Raw genomic sequence first — 24928 nt, forward strand, 5'->3', positions numbered from 1 at the left:
TGCAGCAGGCACTGTAGTAATGTGGCGTTGTTGCACATTTGTTCCCACACATTAAAAAATAAATGTGTGGAATCGAGTCCTTTTTCAAAATTACATACATTGTCTGGGTTTTATGTAAAGTGCTGTGTACATTCTTTGATTTTCTTTTATATGGTAACATTACAGGCAGAATTTAGAAAGAAAATAAAAAGTAGGCCAAGAGTCCTAGTGAGACCATTTATGAAGCAAGCAAGAACACAGATCTGACTCTTCTTGAAAGTATCAGCAGAAAAAAAAAAAAATCTAAAAAAAAGGAGGGGGTGGGTATCATTTGGAGGAATTACAGGAATTGCAAATGGGTTGGGTTTTATTTAAATTTTGATAAGAGTATTGCATTTAAAAGCAATAACGTCTGTTTGTTTTATTTGTGTAGTGCAAATTAATACAAGCAACAGAAATTGTCAGGTTCCAAAAATAATTTTCTGTGAAGATTTAACTTCCCATGAATGCTAAAATTAAAAACAGTTTTGTTTGGTTCTTGACCAATGCTTTCTATTTAGAAATGATTCTATATCTTTTTAATTTGTAAATAACACGTATGGTTTATAGCTGTTTCAAGTAGGTAGGACATGGGAAGGTTAGAAGTATGGGGGATTGGGTACTGGTTTGGACACCGGTGCAACACAAGTGTGATCTTTAGTATTTCACTTAGAAGAAAATACTGGGAATAAAGACTACATCTTAATTGCTTTATTTTAAAAATTGGATAACACTATGAGTATATAGAGTCTCAGCAGGACTTTCTCTTTTACTACATATATATATATAAGCTTATGCTTATATATGGAACTGCTGAGGAAAGTCTTACTTGCCTGCCAAAGTTCAAATAAAACTATCATACATTTCTGATTCAAATTCACCCATGAGTTTTATTAGGCATGGTATCAATTTCTTCACAAAATTCTTTGCTAACTAACTTAATTAGATCTTGACTGCTTTTCACTGAATCATGAAAAACAGAATGTTTCTGGAGTTTCTAAATATATTTTCCTGAAACTTGCTCAGTGAAGGTCTTTGCTTATTGGCAAATTTGTCTATTTTGAATAAAATGCAAAATCAGAAATTTTCACAAGAGGACCTTATGTAGTTACCATTTAGGAAAAAAATAAATTTAGAATTCCTGTAAATATGAATTTATTTGCCCTAAACCAGTACTGATGTTTTTGAGGGAATAAAAATAAAAGTATTTGTTTTCAACCTGTGGTAAAAAGCAGTGTAGATTCTGAAATGTTGTGCTTATTGATTTGTTCCCAGGCTGAATTTCAGAGGAATGTTGTCCTGGCTTATAGCAGAATAAATCCCTGAGTTGGATGAAAGTTGCCTTAGGTTTGCCTACTAGGGTAACTAGTGCTGAGGATGAGACAAGAAAGTTGACACTATGTTCACTAAATATATCTATTCTATGCAACAGCCTTTAAGTACCTATATTAACTTACTGTTTAGAGATTACACTTTATTTAGCTTTGTACAAATCAGTGTTACTAATGCAAAATTTATATCATTGTTACCTTTATTAGTTGTGCTACATATGATGCTATTTTATGAATTTTCCTTAACCGATGTGTCTGGAGTCTTTAAAATTGGATGAAATTGAGAAGGCATTAAGTAACTGATAGATTTAAAATATTTTTGTTTGCATCATGAGGTTCTTTAAAGTCCAGAAAGGGCTTAGGAGAAATGATTGCTGATATTACCAAGCACAGAAAACAGCTAGGTGTTGAATAAGATCGGTTTCTCAGTTTTTTAATGTATAAAAGTAATTGGACATTTCAGTCAAGTATTTTTATCCATTCTTGTGAAGCTCTATTGGAGAGATTTCTAGTTTTGAAAGCAAACTCAATGTTAATGGGACTCCATTATTTTTCCCATGTTTCACTAGTGTTCTTGATGTGCTAGGTGACAACTACAATGATTTCAAAGGGAAAAAAGTTGTACTAAGACAACAGACACGAAATGAAGGAAGTCAGAGCAAGATATAGCATACAAATTTTAGAATCAATACTAAGAATGCATCTATATTCCTCATTTTTGTGTTCCTTTTATCCTTGTTTCTCGTGCTAGATAGCTACCTTGGGCTGTACTAGTCACTTCGGAGACATTATTTCTTTGGAGGGCAGTGGTGCCAGCTTTCTGTTAGGTCTTTGCAGTGTAGAGGGTATACACTCTGTTCCACTTAGGAGTACATGCTGGAAAGCTAGGTTAATTCCTAAAATACTTCCAGGCTTTGAATTATAGATTTTTCTTCATTGCTTATCAAGAGGTGTCTGTCTTTTTTTTTTCTCCTTATCTTTCAATTACGTGTGACAGATTGTAATTAAATGAATACAGAGCACATTCAGAACATCAAAACCTGCTAACACATGCTTATAAAAGATGCAAGTGAATATATGAACAGCACTTAAGCTTTGAGAGATCTCTCTGATTTGATCTTTCCTAAGTACAGTTTTTCATATCTGGATGACCTGTACTTCTCCCCTGGTATGAGCAGCCATGTGGATTTCCTTTGTGCGTGTTGTGCCTGAGGTTGCAACTCTTAAATAGAGCTTTCCTCACAGAATACATATCTTGGTAGCCCAGGCAAAAATAAGAAAAATAAAATTATAGTCCAAATACATCTTTGACATGGAAGCAGCTTTGATCTTTCAATTAAAATAAGTTATAGCAAATGTCTAGCCATTCTTAGCGTGCTCGTTTCCCTTCTTGAGCTAGAGATCACACTTTGTACTTGACTAAGTAGCAGGTTCTCATCCTTAAAAGGAGTATATCTCTTGTCATTCCTTTTGTTACCTGTTACGTATTTCAGTGTGAAGTCTGTTGCAATGATTCTTATTTCTATCTTTCTGCATGTTGACAAATATACATAAACAAATGCTGGTAGCATACTACCGGTTCTGTATTGACGAAGGCAAGGTAAAACTGTATTTAACCACTGTGAGGCAAGTGGCTTCCAGTATTTTCATACTGTAATGTTTTCAATTAAAAAAAACTCCAATTAAGTTCCCTTTCTGTTTTCTATCTTGATTTTTAAATATTTGTGTGATTGAAGAGAGCTGAAGTTAGGTATGCTATTCCAAAAGTAATTGGGATACCTCACCAGGTAGAGGGATAGTTTTTTGACATTGCTGATTTTAATGGAAAAATAAAATCTAATTCAAGAATACAGCACCATTTTCAATGGTTAAGGGTGTTGTATCAAAAAGGCTTGTTTCTCTTTAGACTACAACATGTACAAATTTAAGGAGAGAGGTTTGAATAAATTGGATTTTTTCAAAGTGCAGAAATTTCAGATGATCCCACAAGTCTAGTTAAATGCATCTCGTCCTTATAGGAGGAGATGTTACCACCACTATTACCTCAGGTAATTTACAATCGCTTTGTCACTGTGATTGCAGGGGGACAGACAAAAATTGTGTCTGCGGTTTTGGTTATACTGTAAAGCACAACTTTAGGATTGCTAAGAAAAAAAAAAAGTATTTTGATCTCAGTATATCCTTGGACAGTTTAAGTCATGTTATTGTAAACCTGTTATTAATCCTGGGACTCTGGCCAGGGCAAATTAGCTACAAATCATTTACATTACTACCATCCTAGCTGTCTTTTCTGTATTTCTGGTAGAGCAGAGTCAACAGAAATGAACATGTGCATATTCCTCAGTCACTATTCCTCTCGCATGGTAACTAGGAGTATGGTGAATAGCTAAAGGGAAGGAAGTGTTAGAACTACTTGTGAGCTAGAACATTCAATTTTGGGCAGAAGCAATGTGATTTAAGTTATCTCTGACCAGCATCAGTGAAGACTTCTTTTTTATTATGACTTAGGAATATAAGGAATAAGAGCAATTAATTCTTGTGTGATATGGTCATGGAAGTATTAACATATATGCAGACATGGGGTGAATTGGAAAAAATAAATTTATTGTGATCCTGTACTTCTGTAAATAGTAAAACTTTCTGCAAAGAAAAATTTCTAGTATAGAGCCTACCCAAAGGCTACTTTTTACTGCTGGCAGTAACAGCTCTGGCCTACATGCTATCACAGAATTTCACTGTTTGGGTACAATTCTTACTTTTCACTTGATTTCTGTAACTACATTTTGGCAAGGACATTGACATTGTTGATTAGCTATGGTGAGTAAAAAAAACTGACGTATATTTGTACTTTCCTAAAGGAAAAATAGTTATTTAAAAATGGAGACCTGAAGAATCGTCAGCACTGTTTACAATGATATCTCTATTTTCACATCATAAAGAAAAACTATGTTTAGTTGGTTTTGCTTTTTTAACAGATTGAAACTGTGACTTGAATCTGAACTTGTTGATGAAGTGTATAATACTGTCAATGTGTGTAAGTGTAGCAATATAAATATATTAAGAGTCTCCAAAAGAGTTGCAATCTCTCATGTAGGAGACATGGTATTGCATTTGTTTGTATTGTAGTAGTTCCTAGTTTGTATTGTAGTAGTTCCTAAAAGTCTGGGATAGAGCCTGAGTTTCTAATGTGTTATGTACACTACAAACACTTAACAAAAAATGTTCCAAAATGTCTGTTGTATGTAGTTTTAAGATTTTTTTGTTCTGGTATCCTAAAAACAGCTTTGAGTTTTTTTATGGTTATAACTTTCACTGCCTAATGTTCACACTGATCATGGTATACATTTCCTTTGCAGTTTACGTGTGAACTTGGACATGGGTAAGGCAGCCTATGGGTGGATGATTATGAAAGATGACAATATTCCCGGAACAGTTGTTCGAACTAGCACCATACCAGAAGAGTTGGGACGATTAGTTTATTTGCTAACGGATAAAACAGGTATATCGGGTTACAATTCCAAAATGTAATAACTTATAAAATGTGTAAACTTCATTCTATATTTTAATATGTTAACGTTAAAGTAGATTTATACTACTGATCTTTACTTTTTCATTTTATTTTTTCAACAAAATATTAAGCATGTGCTTGAGGGATTTGTTGCAGTAATGCCAATGGGATTAGCTAGGCTGGTTCTTACACAAGAAAGTGAGTATTTAGTAATAATCAAGTATAATCTGGTGGGAACACTCCTGATGCAGTAACAGGACATTTGATGGCATTAGTGAGTACCACATGTCTCTTACTCCGAAAAAACTCTGGATTAGCGCTTAAGATGCACCTTATTCTTCTGCATCTTATTTCTACTGCAATGTTGTATGATCGTAGCAGTTAAGAACAGCCTTCAAGAGAAAAAGTCATCTCCTAAACAAGTCATAAGATCACATCTTAAAATGATATCTGTTATTTCCATGAAATTAGATGCTGTTTATTTTACAAAGACCAGTTCTAGAGCTGCCATATGGTTTCATCTTCGCAACTGTAATATATTATGGTACCTGACCTGGTATATTGGAAAACCTGGTCCCTGCTAGGATCAGAAGACAGGTAACTGTGAAGAAGTGATAGCTTGCTCTATTCTGCTGTCTACCATTATGGCTGAAGCTTGTGACAGTCTTACCGTGCTCTTAAGTCTTAGAAGTATTGAGGGATTCTTAGAATTTATTTCAGAAAACATCATAATAAATAACAAGTTCTTTAGCAAATGCAGTGTTTTTTCTCCTTTCTTGGTTCTTTCTGAGATTCAATAATTCAGTTCTGGCAGACATTCTGTTTTTTTAAGAAGCTGAGTTAGACTAAGTTCTGAAATGAGAAAGCTGTTTCTCAAACAGCTGAAGGAATGTTTTAGTGGTTTTAAGTAAAATCTACTTCAAAATGGTGAGATGGTTTGGAGGTGGTTTCCACTCTGTTATGCTGTTCAGAAAGTGTAATACCCAGTTCACAGCTTTTTGCTTGAAATAGGTCCACGTTCCTTCCTCTGCTGAACATTTCCAGTAAGGCTTATTTTGAAATGAAACATGTATTTCGTATATTGTCACATTTTGAAAATGTATTTCCTCTTATTCTATAGGTACATATGTAAACTTAAATCCTGCTGAATGCTGTTCTTCTATTTCATAAAAGAAAAAGACAACTGCCATCTTTCTTAGCATATAGAAAAGTATTCCTAATTATAGTGTGGTAATTTTTCAAAGCAAATGAGCAATTCCTTTAACAAGTTTTATTTCAGTTATCTAATGATTTGCATTGTGTTTGAAACTGCTTATTGATTTTAATTGCACCTTTCATTGTGATAATTTATGTAACTTCAAGAGTGCTGTCTCATCATAAGCTTGAAATATGCAATTTGCAGCATATGTTTGGAAAAAGGAAAGTACGTTCAAAAATAATAAATTTTCAGAACAGTGCAGTAGAGTTCATTTGCCCAAAGCATTACTTTGTAAACAAAGACAATGTATACTAAAACTTTTCTGATAAATACTCCAGTTACTGTACCAAACTAGAAATTTGGTGCACTTTTGTCATTGTCTCCTTACAGTTACAGACTGCACTGAAAATTTTGAGAAGTTAAAAATAAAATGCTAATAATTTATTCAGCCAGCTTTACAATCCTGAAATTATATTATGCAATGCAAGAATTATATTCTGATCCTTTCTGGTGACCAGTTTATAACATAAAGCACAAGAATCACTGTGCTGTGTTCTTTTCCTCAAGCTATGTACCTACTACCCAGTTTAAAATAATAATAACAATTAGCTTCAGTTCTACTTGTAGAAAAATAACTGATAAAGTTAACCTAATACAACAGTAATTAAAAATAACTTTCTTAAATATATATATATATTAGTTTTTTTTCTAATAGCATTAAATGTAGTGGTACTGTGTTTTTTTAAAGTGAAAATAATTACATTTATAAAATTTTGAAAGAAAACACTTCATAGACTTGTATACATAAGAGAAACAGCCTTGTTTTCTTCTTTTTTTTTTATTATTTTTTTTTTCAAAGCTGCATCATGCCACTTGCAATCACAGTAGTTCTGTTTAATTTTAAGAAGCACTTGTGTTCTGGCCTTTCAGAGTGCATACTTGAATGGGGCTAAATGGACATGTAAAAAGGCTTTAACAGAAAATGTGTTTACATACAGTCTGGAAGATTGCTAGCATTCACCCTTAAAGGATTTTCAGAGCATTGAAGTCTATTGACTTGATATAAAAATGAATGTAAAAGCAGTATTCTAGGGCAGTAGTTTTGCACTAACAGGCAGCGTATGTGCTCTTACTCAAGTGTTAGTGAAAGGTTGAGGTGACTGAGAATAAGCCAGGAGTCCAGCAGAGTTGACAAGCTTCAGAAAACTGGCCATGGCCTTCCAGACCATGCTTTTCTTCAGACCATCATACAAAGCTTTGGTCAATTTTCTTAGTTTTAAATGTCCTGTAACTTCTAAAGTTTTTACATCACTAGGCAAACTTGCAGCCAATGTGCAATACCTGATATACCTGAGTATATCAGTAGCTGCTTCCAGTTTCCTTCCTTGATGAATATATTTGGTCTTATTCTGCATTTTATCATAAATGTAAAGCATCCTTTTAGATAATGAACAGGTTCTGTACAGTTAATCCAAGATTGCTATTGCATGATTATACAGTGTTCATGAGAGCTGGTTTCAGTACTTTCATGCTTGAATTTCCAGCTATAATCTTACAAACTAGTTGATTCTGTTTTTAAGCCTACTTAAGGCTTGGCTGTTCAGACGAGAAAGAGAGACATTTTTGTAGTTGTCTCTCCAAGTAGGTGCTATTAAAAAGTGGAACTAAAAGGCTTATCTTCTTAAGTGTAAACAAGCAAATCTTTTCTCAATATTGAAAATAAAAATACAGAGAACAATCTGCAAAAATCTTATACTGTGGCCCAAGCTTCGCTGGAAATGATTGAGAATTAGCTGTTGAGTCTAAGGAGCATTGCCTTACTAACATAATTGCAAGGTAGTTCTTTGTATGATTGTAAATTGGGTTTGTGCTTCATCAATAAGCTTTTTGACAAGAAGCGTCCATCACAGTGGCTCTCTCATTTGCCACAGTAGAATAGAAAATGAAGTATCCCAATAATTGCATTATAGTTTCCTTATTGTGGGACAAGAAAGCAATGTGGTATAATTAGGTTTGATTGGAGTGCATGTTTCCGGTAAGATCTGAAATTAATGATGTTGCTATAGTGACACATCTGCGGCCACCAGTGCGTGAAACATAAAGTAATTCATTCGACAAGAGAAGACATCTGTTAACTGCAAGGATGCAGAGCATATTGACACTGACCAGAAATACTAGACGTTATGTGATAAATGAACAAATGATGCTGAAACAGGAGGACAGATAATTTGTACTTAATCTGCTGGGAGAACTTTAATCTTCTCACTGGTTGCATTTGACAATGCCATTGTTTAAAGAACAATGCTGCAGAGAACTCATAAATTTTAAAACTTAACTCAGGGTGCAGCCTATTAAAGCAATACATTAATTCCTTTGTTAGGGAGTTTTTATCTTCATGTAGAACAAAGCCATTACTAAAAACACCCACTAAAACAACAGGTTTTTTAGGACTCACATTTTAATTATAGCATCCATTACCCAAAATGCCATGTTGTTTGGACTTGAATCACGTATAAGTTTGACAGAAAGGCGTCATCTGTTATGGGGCGGGGGGCAGCTATAAGGGGGAGCTATTTCCAGTTGTTTCCAAGGGCAGCTGGGCATGGTATCTAACCCTCTTCAGAGCATAAAAAGATTTTAATCCCGAAAGAATAAAATAAAGATATTTGGCAATATTTTTTTGAATATTTTTGTTGCTTGGGATGTGGGATGGCAAGCTTTATGCCATTCACGACAACTTCCAGCATTTTCAGCTATAACAAATGTGTACAGACTTCCAAACATAGTTATTTACTAATGCATACACTTGTATTTGAGTTCTGTAATTAACATTTTAGCGGGTGTTTGGACCAAATGAGATACTTAACAAATATAATAGTTGAACAGATGCATAGAGCAATGTGATTCTTGATTTTCTGGGAAAGTCTTGTTAGAGGTTGGTATATGTAGGCATTTTCATTAAATGTGCCTAATGTAAAGGACTATTAGAATAGTGAATTTCACTAATTATTTCTGAAAATTTATCTTTTAAGGTATTCTTAAAGACTATTGAGTCTTTTTCTGTTTAACATAAGCTACCACAGACTAATTAAAAATAAAAAAATAAATAAATGCTGGTGAAATAATCTCTCCTCACTTCACTTTGATGCAAACATATTTACACAGTTAACTTTATCTGTTCTCTGTCTCCATGATATTAGTACCACTGAGGTTGCAGCTGAGTAGGGCCACACTAGAACAGAAAGCTTTTTATCATAAGATACTATGGGAAGCTTCAAGACATGCATTCAAGATAGATCAGTCAAAGGAATCCTTACTTTGTGGCTTCAGTTGGACACCCATCTACTGAAAATCCACGGTATATCCGATGAATGTGAATGTTGCTGTGAAAGGCTGATATAAGAAGGAAATAGCTACTGCTATTCTTGACTATATCAGCGATACGAGTACTGTTACCTTCAGCCATGCAAAGATAAGCAAATCTCAGCTCTTTTTCACCTTCGTTCCTAGCAGGTTGTAGGTTATCCTGGGGTTTGGTTTGAGGTTTTATTGTGGTTATGTTTATGGCTTTTGTTCCTAAGTGGAGCAGTTGAGTGAGCAGACATATATGTGTTTACCATGAGCTTTTAAATTTTCCTTTTGTAATCTTACCAGGTTGTATTTGTTCCAAAGTTAAGAGAAAGTATATCTGCCACCAGATTGTTGCCAACAGTTTCATATTAAGAGCATTGAGCTGGATTTCCCTTAAAGTTTCAATAGAACTGTTCAATTTTGCCCTGACTTTTTATCTAAGTAAATAGCTCAATCAAAGAATTCATACTTCTTTATAGATTATTCACCTTCTCAATTTCTGATAAAGTTACTGATTCTTGTGTTATATGTATTTTCTTGCTCTTTTGTTTTGGCATTTTTAGATTGCTGGTATTAGTCCCAGTTACCATATAGTAATGTAGGATCAGATAGATCTGCATCTGCTTCTCAAAACAAAAACAAGAACAACAACAACAACAAAAAACCCTCTGCAGCTCTGTTGTGAATCACATCTGTTGCCACCCAGGGAATGATGCCTTCAGGACTTTTTCCTTAGAAATTAATTTCGTCTTTGCCTGCTTTACTCTGTGTTTAATGACACAGTTTTAGACCAAAACCAACAAAACCAACAACAACAACAAAAAACACTCTTGGATTCATTAAAGAATATACTAAATTTTTTTTCAGCAATTGTCTACTAACTTTTTGTCAGGATATTTTCCTCGTGTGGTAACTAACAGTATAGCAGAGCAACAAATATGTGATGTTAGTTGGAGATCATACATTGACTGCCATAATTTCTGATTTTTTTTCTAAAGTAGTTTTATTTATCCACTAACTTCATATTAGCAATGTCTTAAAAGTGTGGAACTGATATGTAAGTGTTTAAAAAGCATTATCAAAAGTAGAAAGGTCTCATACTGTTCTTCAGTACTTTTATCACTTTGAGCAGACTAGAAAAATGGCTGTTTTGGGGTTCCTTTTCATTCCTAAATTAAGCTATATAAAAAATTTCCTTCTCTCCATGTTTGAAAGGCTTGCATTTTGGTGGGTAAAGTAAAGGATGCATTGTTTTGTCAAGGTGTATTAGGTTTCTTCTAGAAGACTACAATTTAAGAAGTGCTTCTTAAGTTGTAACATGATTAGTTGGCGTTATGAAATATTTGGACCAAGTTAATGGGGATGTCTTCATCCTTTTTGGATGAATTCTTCATTAGAAGAATGTAAAAGTAAATTCTTAATTTTCACATATAGGAAAACTTTTAAATTCCATTTGGATGACTGGAAAATGTGTATTTTGTTTTATTTTTGTAGAAATTTGGGGTAATTAAACATCTATAAATGCAACTACCCATGTTTCTCTCACAGTGCTTCAGATGTATTGTGTCTGTTGTTGAAAGCCTAATGCTAGTCTAAAAAAACAAGAGCAAAAATTAATTGTTTCTTTGGGGTTTTGTTTTCATTCTTTTTTATTAGAATTTTGAATAGCGAGTACAGATATGTTTGCAGCTTGCTTTCATATGCCATAGATGTTTCCCACTACTGTAGCTGATAAAATGGAAGGATGTTGATTCTATAAGTAATGCATAAGATCTGAGTATTAATTCGTGATTGCTGGAATGTTTAACCTTGAAATAGTTTTCCCTTGCTCATTTTTCCTGAACCTCCTTCTATGGATTCTTGCAAGATATGAAGATCCATACTTTTATACTCTGAAGCTTTTCTTCTCTGCTTGCTGAGATGGGAGGCAAGAAGGAATGACACTAATTTTCCATCTATCTACCTTTCCCTCAACTACACATGATTTGGACTTGGATGGATTTAGTAATGTCAGAAGAAATAATCTTTCCATATAATAATCGTAGAGCCAATTTTGTTTTTTCTCTGTTTTCCCAAGCAGCAATTACTGAACTAGTGAGAAACAGATTTGACAGTTGCCTGCTGTCTCAAATTTTGAGTGGCATTTAGTTCCCCAACTCCTAGGGAGCATTTATTTTAATTCAAAAATTGGCAAAGCTATGGGCAGTGAGAAAGATGTTAGCATGCCTGGAAAGTAACAAACGTTATGCAGATTTATTTGGAAATTTCTTGCAATAAACAATATTGAACAAAGTACTTTGTATTTTTGTTGTGTTGGATTTTTTGTTTGTTTTGTTTTCTTTTTAAATGGAGATTTTAATTTCTCATGATTGCAAGTGGAAACTTGCCTGTTTCTCATCTGCAAAATGTAGATTGTTGTGTGTTTTTTTTTCTCCTAACCCACAATTACAGTCATAAATGTAATCAAATTTAACAAACAATATTTGAATAAAAGTAAAGCATATAAAGGCAAAACAAAAAATCGTCATGATGACTATAAAAACAAACTCTTCTTATCCCTTGTATGAAAGTAGTCTGTCTCCCTAATTGTGGAGATCAAGAACTTTATCTTCATGGGCTGTTTTCTAGCCTTGGGAATATTCTACTTCTCATATGTATTTTTAATAATGTTATGCATTTTGTGAAGAAATTATGTATTTCATATACTTGTTTTAAATATTTTTCTAAATTCAAATGGTATGACTGGTAAAAAATCCTGAAGGAAAAGTGAATGGAAAGTGTCAGTTTTTAATGGCAGAGAGGGAAAAGGGGATGTATTTGTAATGATCATCTAATGCTTCTATAGTAATACAACAATAACTGTAGTTTGATGGTACAACAATTGACATGAAGTGTCACCATACAGATCTTACCAGAATGTAGGACTGTTAGACATATCAGATATAACTGAGGAAGACGTGACTTTTACAACCTTAATGAATCTTCCAAAATTACTAATAGTTCTAGCCCTATTAGATGCATAAGCTGGATGCTGTCCAAAAATTTCTGTTTTCCACACAATGGAGAGAAGTAACCTACTCTCTTCCTGTGGCTTGTGTCTTTAAGCATACTGGGATGAAGACATGAAATACTTTATTCTGCAGTTCTTATTCGTGGATAATTATAATATCCTTTGCATTAAAATTTTTGTAAAATCTTCAAGAATGGCACTTTTAGTGTCATGTTGTGTCTATTATCATCAGGATATTGTCACTTTTATGATTTTTGATAACCCAAGACTATGTGGTTAAATATAGTAAAAGTTTCGTACTAAATTATTTCCCCTTTGTCTGAGTAATTATATAAATAGTTTTTGAGGAAGGGCCATTTTCAGGATAATGTTTTGTGAGTTTACCATGGGAAGCTAGGTGACCTCTTTTTGCCTGATGTGCTTCATCTTGGAAGCCTGAACCTTCCACCTTTCTATTTAGAGTTTTTTCAAACCCAGGGATGCAAACAGTTGGCAGAGATGGATTCAAAGTGTCAGTCTGTGACTGACACCCTGTAGTTTCTCACAAATGCAAAGTGTGTTCTGAAAACACTGATTGCATTCATTCTGCCTTATTCCAGTTGGAGGCTAAATCTGTCAAATTTGGAAGTGACATTCATTCTTATTGTCTTATTCTAGCTAACGTCGAATGTGCCTGCTTGCTAGTATGTCTGCTTTTATACATGAGGTGCTGGATTCCTATATGGTTTTCTATTTTCCTTTAGCATTTATGATGCATGGTGCAAACTGTTGCGTTGATGTTTGAGAATCAGTTTCTTCTATATACTACATTTTCTGTGTTTTATACTAAGGGAAATGATTTTGTGTCTTTCTAGTTTGTATGTTTAGTTGTGTTGGCAGAATCAGGCTGAAGGTGGAACCAGTGATTTCTTCCAGTATGACTAACTCTGATCTTTCTGCACAAACATTACTTTAATTAACTAAACTGATGCTAACTTATGATTCATTCCTTCTTTCTAAAAGAAAGACTGGGGCTGAGGGGCGGAGTGTTGTGGCCTTGTCATGGTATTTTTTTTGCTGCTTTGTAATGCACTTTTTCATTACAGGAACGCTTACACAGAATGAGATGATATTTAAGCGTCTCCACCTAGGTACTGTGTCCTATGGAACAGACACGATGGATGAAATTCAGAGTCATATTATAAACTCTTATTCACAGGTATCTCGTTTATAAATTATTTACCTTTAATATGGAGATATTTTTTAAGCGCTGAAGCATTGTTGTTGATCATGTCTAGAAATTTGAGATGTTATGAAAATTCTTCCATTTGTAGATCTCTCTTAACTGATAGGATGAAAGGAGAAAGTGAGACAGCATGTTGTTCTCTCCTGATTTTAAAGTTCCTCATAACACCCACTTTACAGACTTTACTTTTCTATTCCCCTCTATCAGGAATCTGTGTTAACTTGTCTGTGCAATGCAGTTTGTCTTTTGCCAAATCATCTCAGAGTAAGCTATTCAGTGTTGAGACTGCAAATTACGGGTAAATGACCAGAACACAACAAACAGTAATTACATCTTTGAAGATATATTCATCAGCAATAGACATTGAAAACCACATTAATTGGCATAACCAAAAAAAAAAAAAAGTTGGCAAAATGAAGACATATATAAAAAGATATTTTAAAATAAATACTGTTTTAGAGAAATTTAAGATTGAAAATGGCATAAACCAGGGGAAAAAATCTTCTGGTTGAGAATGAAGTGTTTGGTCTTCCTGTGATATATGAATACTTGGTCTAGGAAGAGCATTATGACTCATTGTCTGTCTGTGGGTAAGTTGTGGAGTGGAGGAGGATCAAATTCTGCAAACACTTTGTATTTCCCATGTATGTAAAGTACCTGGGTTCCTTCTGCAGGCCTTTCTAAGGACCTGATTCCATTCTGGGATTAGGAAGTGGGTTTTTTTATTTTTATTTCTATTATTTGAAACAAACAACAACAACAAATTGATATAGGAGCAAATAATTGATATGTTAATTGATGTTTTCATATGTTGCCTACAGTGTGATACTTAAGACTTTATACATAAATTACATCCCATAGTTGATGTGGATACGAAACATCATTGGCTGACCCAGTTAAGTTTGTAGGCTAACCCCCTTATCTGTGTCCTCATTTTCTCTTGTAAAAGGATTGATTGTAGGATCAGCAATTAGCTCAGGTCTTTAGTTACACAGATCTTTTTGAACTGTAGCTTCCTTCTCTTTTGATTCTTTAAAAACAAAAACCAAAAATTTTGACACCAATTTCAGAAGAGAGGCAGAAGGGAAAGCAGTGACTAAACACTGTATATTAGTTTTCAGTCTGCAACTTGAATTTCTATCTTCTTTTCCTTATAAACAAATCAAGGAATCTAGTTCTTAGATTTATCCAAGAAAAACGAATTCACTTCTGCTTAATTCTTAGTAGATATAGCCATGAATATGTCAATGAATTGCAATAATAAGCCTGTGAGAAATAAGATATGGAGTTCTTTTACCTAAAGATCAGTAGCCCAGATTTGGTTCAGGATGGGTTATTGGAAGTAATTGCTACCTGACAAAGTTTATAAAAATCACCCAACCATAGTTTCCTTGTAATGGATTGTTTGGGTATTCACAGTAGCAACTGTAGCAATAGATGATACTAACTGATAAACTTCAGCAGGCACACTTAGTACTGACTGAATTTGAAGACTGGGCACCAGTCTTCTTGTAGAGGAGGCACATTCATTAACACCTCTCATTTATTTAGGTTAAATATGCGATCTGAAAAGAATGGCATAATTTCTGGAATTCTTACTTGCTTAAAGGTTTTACTAGTTTGTTGTAGACGTTAATGAGTGGTACCCATGGTTAATTATTTTTTTAATTACTGTAACAGATTGGGCACTGAATTCTTTAAAAGAAGAAATGCAAGGGAAGGTTTATTTCCCTGAATTGTGGGAAAGGATTTCCCAAGTCTATGTTAGCAGTTCTTAAATGATGAAAAGAACTTTTTTGGAACTTCCTTTTTTCAGCTTTATATAACACTGGTTAATGTTTAAATAATACTTTAATTATGTGTGTTGCTAGCAACTATTTAAAACAGAAAAATGAAGGAGTTTCTTTAACAAAACAAGCAACTATTAAACAGTTGCTTCAATCTCAATACTATAGTGACTTGTTTTTTTTTTTATTTATTTAATCTATGATAATAGAGGCTGCCAGTTAGCTAGGCAGTGGTTCTTGTGTGACATTGATTTTATCCCTTGTTTGTGTTCTGTTTTATTATTACAGTGGACCTACTAGACTATTGTCATCTTAATGTAACACACAAATCTATTATAACCTGATTATATTTCCCCACTGGAAGCATTTTGTGATAGAGGGCATAATCTTTAATGGAATTTGTGTGAAATTAAATTATACAAGCATCAATAAACATAACATAATTCAGGAGGAGTAAATCAGCTTAATTTATTTGCGGCTGTAATGGCATCAGCGTTAGCAGAATGCAAATGCCGAGGTTTAAAGCAGTAGCTGAAAAGCAGTGCCAGATGAGCAGAAAGTTAAACCCTTTATTAGACAACACTGTAATTTGATGGGCAGAATGTTCACGGTTCAGCAGATTACAGTCAGGAGGAAAAACCGCATGGTTTCTGAAGAGGTTTTCTGAGTTACCAAAGAGTCTTCTGTTCACTCCAGGGTAGAACTGCATGTATATTTAGATATATAGATAGATAGATTTCCAATGCTGACTTCAAAACCAAACAAACAATAAAACCATTGTTTTCAACTAATTATAAACAGAATACTCTCTTAAACAAATTCAATCATGTACTATTTCTGAAGGATAACTTAAAGTAGTGTTAATGTTATTCAACAATAATATGATCCTCAAATATGTGTCAAACTATTATTTTGAAGGATTATTTATTGTAATATTGCATTTTGTTAAGGAAGAACAAATTCCAACCTGCAGCAAAAGCAACTACCCTTCAAACTGTATTAGTTTACAAATAATGTAGAAATCACATAGGTTTTAAATTTAATCAGTGATATTTTTGTCCTAATTTTTATACTTAATGATATTTGCATTTGTTATTTCGGTCCATACCAAAGTGCTGTTTAAAATGCCAAAGATTTTGGTCAAGATGTAAAGGAATTTTTTTTTCAATATTAAATTATGGAATATAAGATTCCAGCCTCTGAATGTACACAGATGACAGAATAAAGAAGAAAAGCAAACAAACAAAAGAAAAAACACCCTTGCAGTTTTGTTCTGGTGTTCCTAAAGTGATCCAGTTTGTTGCTGGCTTAAGTACTTTTATAAAATAATGCATAGGAAGTAAAGTACATAAAAGGATTATTGTGTGATGGATCACTGGAATAGATAAATTATGAATTAAGAGAACAGGGTTTTCTGCAGAACCTGGTCAGCCTATTCATTCATTTTATTGGTTACTTGTTTTAACTTCGCATTTTTCAATTACCTGCTGTTTGAATTCTCTCTTATTGAAATTAAATATAAATTCAAGATAATGAACCTCTGGTTATGCATTAGTTCTAGAGAAAAGTAGATGAGGGTTTTTATGAATCACAAACTGAAAGAGTTAACAGTAGTTTTTATGAAATAAATAGTTACTATCCTTAAAACTTAATCACCCTTTTTACAAAGGGAAAAATCAGATATAAATCAGTATTCATGTTTTGTTTCTATTATTAAACTTCTTTTTACTATTCATTGTGTTGGGTCTTAAAGGTGCATTCTCAGAATAGTGGAAGCAATGTAAGTTCAACACCATCTAGGAAACCTCAGTCTTCTGCACCCAAAGTCCGCAAGAGCGTCAGCAGCCGAATACATGAAGCAGTGAAGGCTATTGCACTGTGCCACAATGTGACCCCAGTTTATGAATCACGTGCTGGTGTGTCTGGAGAAACAGAATATGCAGAGGTGGATCAGGACTTCAGTGATGAAAATCGAGCTTACCAGGCTTCCAGCCCTGATGAGGTTAGTATGCAAGGGCAAAAAAAAATTTAATCTCAACCAAAAAACAGGGCTCATGAAGTTTAAAAGAACAGAACTGTGAAATACAAGTGTTTTGGGGTGGGGTTTCTTTATACTTCCAATAATCTGGTTTTACTTCCTTTATTGCTATAGGAAAGATCTAGGTTATATAAAGGTGGTTTGAGTTATTTGACTAAGAGGTCTATGAAGTTAATGCTTTGGAATCAATACTGCGTTGAGTATCAGAATTAAAGTTACTAGGTGTATTCTCAAAACATTAATTCATGGATCATAGCACAGATACTCAAAAGAGAATATGAAGTTAAGCTTTGAGTGATGGACAGCCATGTACATTTGCTAGTGACACTACCAATTGGTGGAATATACAGATTCATAACATGAAAAAAAGCCCAAACCTCAAATATTCGTGTAGAAAAGCTCTTGAGCTCTTGAGCTTGCTTACCTTAGACAGCTACATTATCTTGAGGGTTCAGTCAAAACTTCATGAAGTGTGGAACAAACCTAAAACCCTATTTGAGTGAAATATGCATTTGCCTTACATTGAAATCCAAATCTGAAACAAATCCTACTGCTTTCAATAGACCTGAGTTATTGTTCTGAGTAGTCGTGTTTTGGGGCCTGAATCAAGTTTCAATATATTGCGAAGTAAGCAAAAAATAATTCTGGTCCTCTGACATGGATATGGGTGTACTCTTGAAAAGAGAATATTTAGAAGTCAGTTTTCATCTTAAATTGAATAGGTTGAAGGGCATCTTTGTTTTAAAGAAATTCTAGCAGTGTCTGAAGGTTGTATATACTGTTGGTGGTGTAGCCACAGTAACTTAGTCATAATCAAAACATGGTTTTCACAAGATGTGAAGAAGGAGTTGTATATGTGAAAGCTTGTATACTTTTCTAACTGTACAAGTTGATCTAATACCAGGTAATATTTCTTCCACAAACATGATCTTACTACAGCTTCGCTTGGTACTTTTAGTATACGTTTGGTTTACATTTTGAGTATATCACCATATGTAACATTAACAGAATCTTAACAATTCGAACTGCAAGCTAATTGCTAAAAGAAACAAGTTTATAACAAGCCCTTTCAAGTATTAAATAATATGAAATCTTTCTTGATGTTGTACTGAACAGACATTTATATCCGCTTCCAATAGTTCATGGTATCAAGGGATTGCAGAATATAAAGAAATAGCTGGTTCCCAGAGATTAAAAAGCAGCAGATAGTACATCCATTTTAAAAATAAACTCTAGGTAGGCGTTGAGCTCTTTGGCTAGAATCAATAATCCATAATATCATGTGTGGAGTTGTATAATACAGGTTGACCTACAATATGAGTTGAGAATGTTTGAAGTGCATTTGTTTATGACAGAGATGCTGTCAATATAAGCTGTTATTGTATCTGCATAATGTTTGACTATATTTGCACACATACAATTTTTCATATGCATATATAATCATATTCACTAAATGTATAAGTGTAATGAGCCTGCAAGGTACCACTAAATATAATGAAAGATGTAATCACAGCTAAAGATTGAGTAAACCCTTCAGCTTTAACAGACAAAGGTGAAGAGATGTGCAATTAAGAGAAACGGTGACTTTTTTCACAACTTGCTCTTCTCTCTATATTTTTTTCAATTCATTCAGTTGTTTGGAATCTGAAAATAATGCCATAAATAGCAATTCTCCTCCAGTATTTGCTAAAGGAAACAGCTGTAAGACTTGAGAATTATGCAAGTGTTGCTCTGGGAAGACGGTAAAGGATTTGACCTTGGAAAAAGGAAAGGAAAGTTGATAAAGTGCTTAGATGACAGATACGGGGCTCGGGGTGAAAAGCAAGGTGTAAGAGGAAGAGAGCAACAAAGAAACTGTTAGTGCTTTAAGGGAGAGAATGTACAGGCATTTTTAATAACATTTTTTTTTATCCTGAACTCATACATTCAAGCTATATGCAAGTGAAATGAAAAATTTGCTACACACTTCAGAACAGACAGCATTAAATTTCATTTTCAAAGATGTTTGAAACTACTAAAAATATATCGAATAGGTATAGTTTAATATATTTAGAAATTGATACTGAAAGGAGTCTTATAAAATGATGAAGCTACAGAAAACATTTAAATAGTATAAAAAATGCAGGATAACAGCAAAAAGGCTAAGAGTTGAAAGACTTAGCAGGTCTTTATCATAATTTTTTAAAGAGTTGTATTGATGCAATGCTTGCAAATCACTGGAGCCTAAGGAAAATAATGTAAATGGTTCATTATTTAGCTTATTGAACTTTCCTGCAGTTAGGTTGACTGATGATGCCAATGTTTCCCAATCACCAAAGTACCATTTTAAAAGCATTTTTTATTGAATAAAGTGCTTTGAATATTGCACCCTGGAGCTTTATTTAGGGAAATGATTCAATTGATGTTTTCTGTTTAACCTCAACACTGACCTATCACAACATATTTGGTTAATAAGCAACATTATCATTTAATAGACTTAACCAGTTTTATACATTGTGCTTTCTCAACATTACAACTCTATTCTCTTAGATTTTGTTTATGGAACTCGCCTGATTGCAGTCTTTTGAAAGAAGATGTGATTTGTTCAGTTGTCTTTTTGCATTATGTAACATTGCATGTTATCACCATAGCATATAAAGAGCAGAGAACAATGTGTAAGTATAAACTGATCTTCCCTGTAGAAGAGTACAAGAAGCAGTTCGGTAATATATTGACATGCAATACAGTTAATGAAATTACTTGAGGAATTCATTTGAAATTCTTCACAAGTGCATGTGTGCATCCATATACAGATAATATAACCAAAAGAAAGTCTGCACATTTAGGAGTAGGTACATTCATCATAAAAGATGTATTTATCTATCGTTAGAGTAACCTGAGATAAGTAACTGGTTTTGTATTCATAATGTGAACCCTACTTATGCCAGGCTCTTTGTTTCTTATGATAAGTGATCAATATTTCATTTTCTCTGAAAGAGTGGAAAGTTTCATTTGTCTGTCACTTGTCCTCTGCAGATGTAGCATAGCAAACAATAAACATTCATCGAGAAGTTGCTTAAAAAAAATAAAAACATCTTTTACTCAGCCATGATAGCTGTGGATTCATCTCATCTGTAGAAAGTCAGCTACCCTAATGTAATGAACAATCATAAAAGGGTATAAGCTAAGTAGGTAAAGCAACGGAGTTCAAAGGTCACAGACCCAAGCAATTCAGGGGCATGCTATGAACAGGAGCCTTTGAAGACCTTTGCTCCTCTCTGGTCAGAAAAGATTGATCAGTCACGATTTTTAATGACTGCGTACTCTCATAAACCAGCTATTTATCGGTTATGCTTTGTCCTGCACTGTTATATTCTCAAGCATTTCTAATTCCAGGATTTCAAGTATTTAAATACTACTTTAAAGTGTGGTCAGTTACTTAATTCCAACGTTTCTGTCCAAAGACAACAGTTTCTAAAATTAATTACAATGATACACAGCCAATCATTTAAAAACAGACAGGGAAATGATATGCCCTTAGTGAAGCAGCTTTTGTGTTTACAAGAGTGAAGCTGTAATGTATGAGACATGTTGTATTGTTTAATTCATTTTATTGTGTGTGCTTATTGAAGCAAGACTAATTGTGTTGTTTTGTCAATGTATTGTGAAAAGCAAATCACTCAGTAGCATAAAACCATCACTTTCATGACCTTCGAGACCCACAAAGAATAACTACTTCATAGCTTGTCTTGAATATCGATTGGCAGTTTTTTCACATATCAAGCTGTATTTTAAGTTAATAATTTTATTTAATTTTGAAGGTTCTTGATGAAAAGGGATTGACTGCAAATTTCCTTTACCAAATCATTGTTCATAAGTATAAACAAAGCGGTGCTCATTGGAAACATTAATGTTGTTGAACAATCCTAACAGAAACTGTTTGGAACATTCAGACAGTAGGGGAAAAAAAAAAAAGCTCCCAGCTTCTTCCCTGTTACCATACCAATAGTCATAACCTCAATATACCATATGTATAACCTGTGTGTCCTTTGTGTCCTTACATGGGAACCAGGTTTTGAAAGTAAATCCGACTGTCTGAAATTAAGATGCTATTAATTTGCTCTGAAATAAATGAAGGTTGTTTACATGAGAATTCTTTAAGCAGCGAAACTGTCTTAAGAAATTTCCACACGTAGTTCTTCACTCTTAGCCTACAAACCGCTCATTCCTAAACATCAAAGGCTTCAAAGCCTTTATTTATATGGTCCATTTTACACCTAAATGGTCAGGGGCATTTTTTTGGTCTTAGGCCGAGCCGTAATGGCCTTTTAGGATGAAACTAGTAAGTGAAGGTCTTCAGAATTCAGTAGGATATCTCATAGCTCACTTTGTGGATGTATGACCCTGTGTGCTCAAAGACGAGGCAAGTTTCATTTTTTCAAATGACTATATCAGTTTTTCATCAACCATGACTTCTTCCTGCCATCAGGGTCCCAAGGTGACAAGTAACTAGAGGTCATTATCTTTCCCACAGAGCAAAAGGATTCCATGTCGCGATTCACAAAATCACAGAACTGTAGAGGTTGGAAGGGACCTCAAGAGATCATCAGGTCCAAACCCCCTGCCAAAGCAGGTTACCTAGAGTAGATTCCCCAGGTAGGCATCCAAACAGGCCTTGAATATCTCCAGAGAAGGAGACTCCACAGCCTCCCTGGGTAGGCTGTTCCAGTGCTCTGTCACCCTCAGCATGAAGAAGTTCTTTCGCATGTTGGTGTGGAACTTCCTGTGACCCATTTTGTGGCCATTGCCCCTTGTCCTGTCCCCACAAACCATTGAAAAGAGGTTGGCCAAATCCTTCTGTCTCCCACACAAGGTATTTATAAACATTAATAAGGTCCCCCCTCAGTCTTCTTTTCTCCAGGCTGAACAGACCCAGGTCTCTCAGCCTTTCCTCATATGCAAGATGCTCCAGGCCCCATAGCATCTTTGTGGCCCTCCGCTGGACTCTTTCCAGGAGTTCCCTGTCTTGTTTGTACTAAGGAGCCCAGAAATGGACACAGTACTCCAGGTGAGGCCTGACCGGAGCAGACTAGAGGGGGAAAATTTTATTCCCCTAAATAAAAATTAGTGAGACATTTGGGTGTTACCTGGTATTTCCTACTAATCCGGAGGAAGATGGGGCATGGGGCAGATGTTAACCTGACAAGGAGTGAGAGTCCCCACCCTTGTGCAAGTCGTTTACCCTTATGGGGAAAGGTGAATTCACCTGAAGGAGAATTCACAGAATATCTTGGAGTTGGGCTGAGTAAGGGGCAGACCTGTACCTAATGATTGCATGGCCTAACATCATTTAACACCACTTCAGAGAGAATAAAACTTATTTTATTTGTAAAGGAGTCACTTAACTCTTTCATCCTCAAGGTTGAAAATAAATAAGGATATGTCCATTCCTTTAAATGCTTTCTGTGGACAATCCTTCATCTTGCACATCAGTGTTTATTTTGGCTGTTGAATTGTGTGGTTAGATACCTCTAGCTTTTTCTGCCATGTAGTTACTTTCACTGAGATAATGAAATGGAAGACTAATGGGCTAATAGAATTTCCTGTAAAAGAGATTTTTTTTTCCTTAAAAATAAAAAATAATGTTGGAAGCAGTTGAAAAATTGTCATTTAAAATTGGTTTATGATTAAAACAAATATTCCAAAACCTTTGTGGAGTATTAGTTTACATGTTTCCTAAAATGTTTTTTGTTTAAAATTGTTGATTAGCATTTGGTTTTGGTTAAAGTCAGTCTAATGGTCTAATCAAATATGAAGTTCTGAATCTTCAACAGGAATATGTTTTTTTGTTCTCTGCTTAATATGGAGTTTACAAAATTCCTAACTATTCATTTTCTTGTCTTTAATAGGCAATTAGGTTTCATCACTGATGAAATATGTAACTGCATCCTTGTCACTTAACAACCTTGTATGCTTAACAGAACTTTCTTGAAATTACTTAAGATATATATAAACTGATTGTTTTTTTTTAGTTCAGTAAATGAATGTTTCTAAACAAATGGGATGATTGTCCCCAAGCCATTGAATATGGGGACATATTCAATTCAGTGCAGCGCTGCCAACAAGGTCTGCAACAACAGTGCTTCTGAAGTTTCCCCTCCTTGTGCCCCACTTCAGATGCACATGTTCCTCAGACAGCTGAGTTAGATAAACCATTATGCTCAGAAGAAGCTACTTCCACCTCCTGGGCTAGTACTGCCATAAAATTAAACACATTTGCTTGTGGGTATCTTGGCTGAGCAAATGCTGCTTTGCCCATTAATTGGGAGAGTTTGCTTTTGAAGTCTTGGAATTTTACTTTGAGTGTCAATTTTTGCTATCATAATTGAAGAGTTTAATACTGGGGTTGTGAACTATGGCAGCTCTTAGGGGCTGGTGGCCTCTAGTGGAGAGAGACTACTGACAGGGAATGAGAACTGAGCAGTGATGATAACATCTGAAAGTTCTGGAGTAAGAAACACCAAACAAGACGTTTCTCAGTAGCTTTTGTCAGATCTGTCCCATTTCCATTTCATAATGCAAATATCTACTACCTTCACTACTAATGTTACTTTCAGCTTACTCAGAGGTGGGTAACTGTTGTTACTAGCTGGACCGAGGAGGAAGACAAATAGCAAGTGAGAAACAATAGAAGCTCTCTCTGACTCTCCCTGTGTTACCCATCCCAGGAACACTGCATGGTTAATGGGATGAAGCACAGACCTGTGTCTCAGTAATGGGGGAACCAGTGTAATTCTGTCACCTGGGAAACTGATTTCTATAGAAAAGAAACTTAGTGATCAGCCAGACAAGACCCACAGAGTATTCAAATAAGTCCCTACCTTGGATTCAGGATACTTGATGCATTTCTTCTGTCTGTGTTAGGAAATTAAGGGTTATCAGCAAATAGATATTTATCATTAGAATAGATTTTTATTTTTTTTTAAAGCAAAATGATAGCATATCCAGAGAAGTTTTTTATCCTTCCCCAACCTTTGATTGTTTTATCTGACTACATCCAATATGTAAAGTGCTGTAGAAGCCACAGCTGCTGCATTCACATGCCATTCTAAGGGTTCTAGATGTTTTTATACTGGGTTACAAGACCATTTTACTGTAACGTCAGAACAGAATATATCTGTAGAGGGGAAACCTCAAAAGAGAGTGTTAATCTAAGAATCCTTTTTCTGAACTCTGTACAGCCAGTGATTCAGTATATACTTATTTGTGCAGATTTGTAATTTATATTTTAATGCCATCTGTGAAATACATTTTTTAGTAGTTGTATGTTATAAAGGCTGCAGAAATTTAGTGGTATGGTTTGGTTGTGTTGTTTAGGGTACTGTTACGGTATAGCTGCTCTGGTATAATGACAGGAACCAAACTTCATGTGTTACTCTCAAGTTTGCTCAGTTACCTTTTAGGCAACTATTCGATTCCTGAG

At 34.6% G+C, this 24928-nt stretch overlaps 1 protein-coding gene across 3 annotated transcripts in view; it reads left to right on the forward strand.

Annotated features, from left to right (window-relative positions):
* Positions 1-24928, forward strand: part of ATP9B (ATPase phospholipid transporting 9B (putative)) — a 164056-nt gene that overhangs the window by 117779 nt on the left and 21349 nt on the right. For all 3 annotated transcript variants that reach the window (XM_038174269.2, XM_038174268.2, XM_038174270.2), the window contains 3 exons: positions 4706-4848; positions 13502-13614; positions 17182-17430. In XM_038174269.2, the coding sequence (XP_038030197.2) occupies positions 4706-4848; positions 13502-13614; positions 17182-17430 (505 nt within the window). The remainder of the gene's footprint in view (positions 1-4705; positions 4849-13501; positions 13615-17181; positions 17431-24928) is intronic.

This window comes from Anas platyrhynchos, chromosome 2, assembly GCF_047663525.1.
Source record: "Anas platyrhynchos isolate ZD024472 breed Pekin duck chromosome 2, IASCAAS_PekinDuck_T2T, whole genome shotgun sequence".
Classification (NCBI taxonomy): domain Eukaryota; kingdom Metazoa; phylum Chordata; class Aves; order Anseriformes; family Anatidae; genus Anas; species Anas platyrhynchos.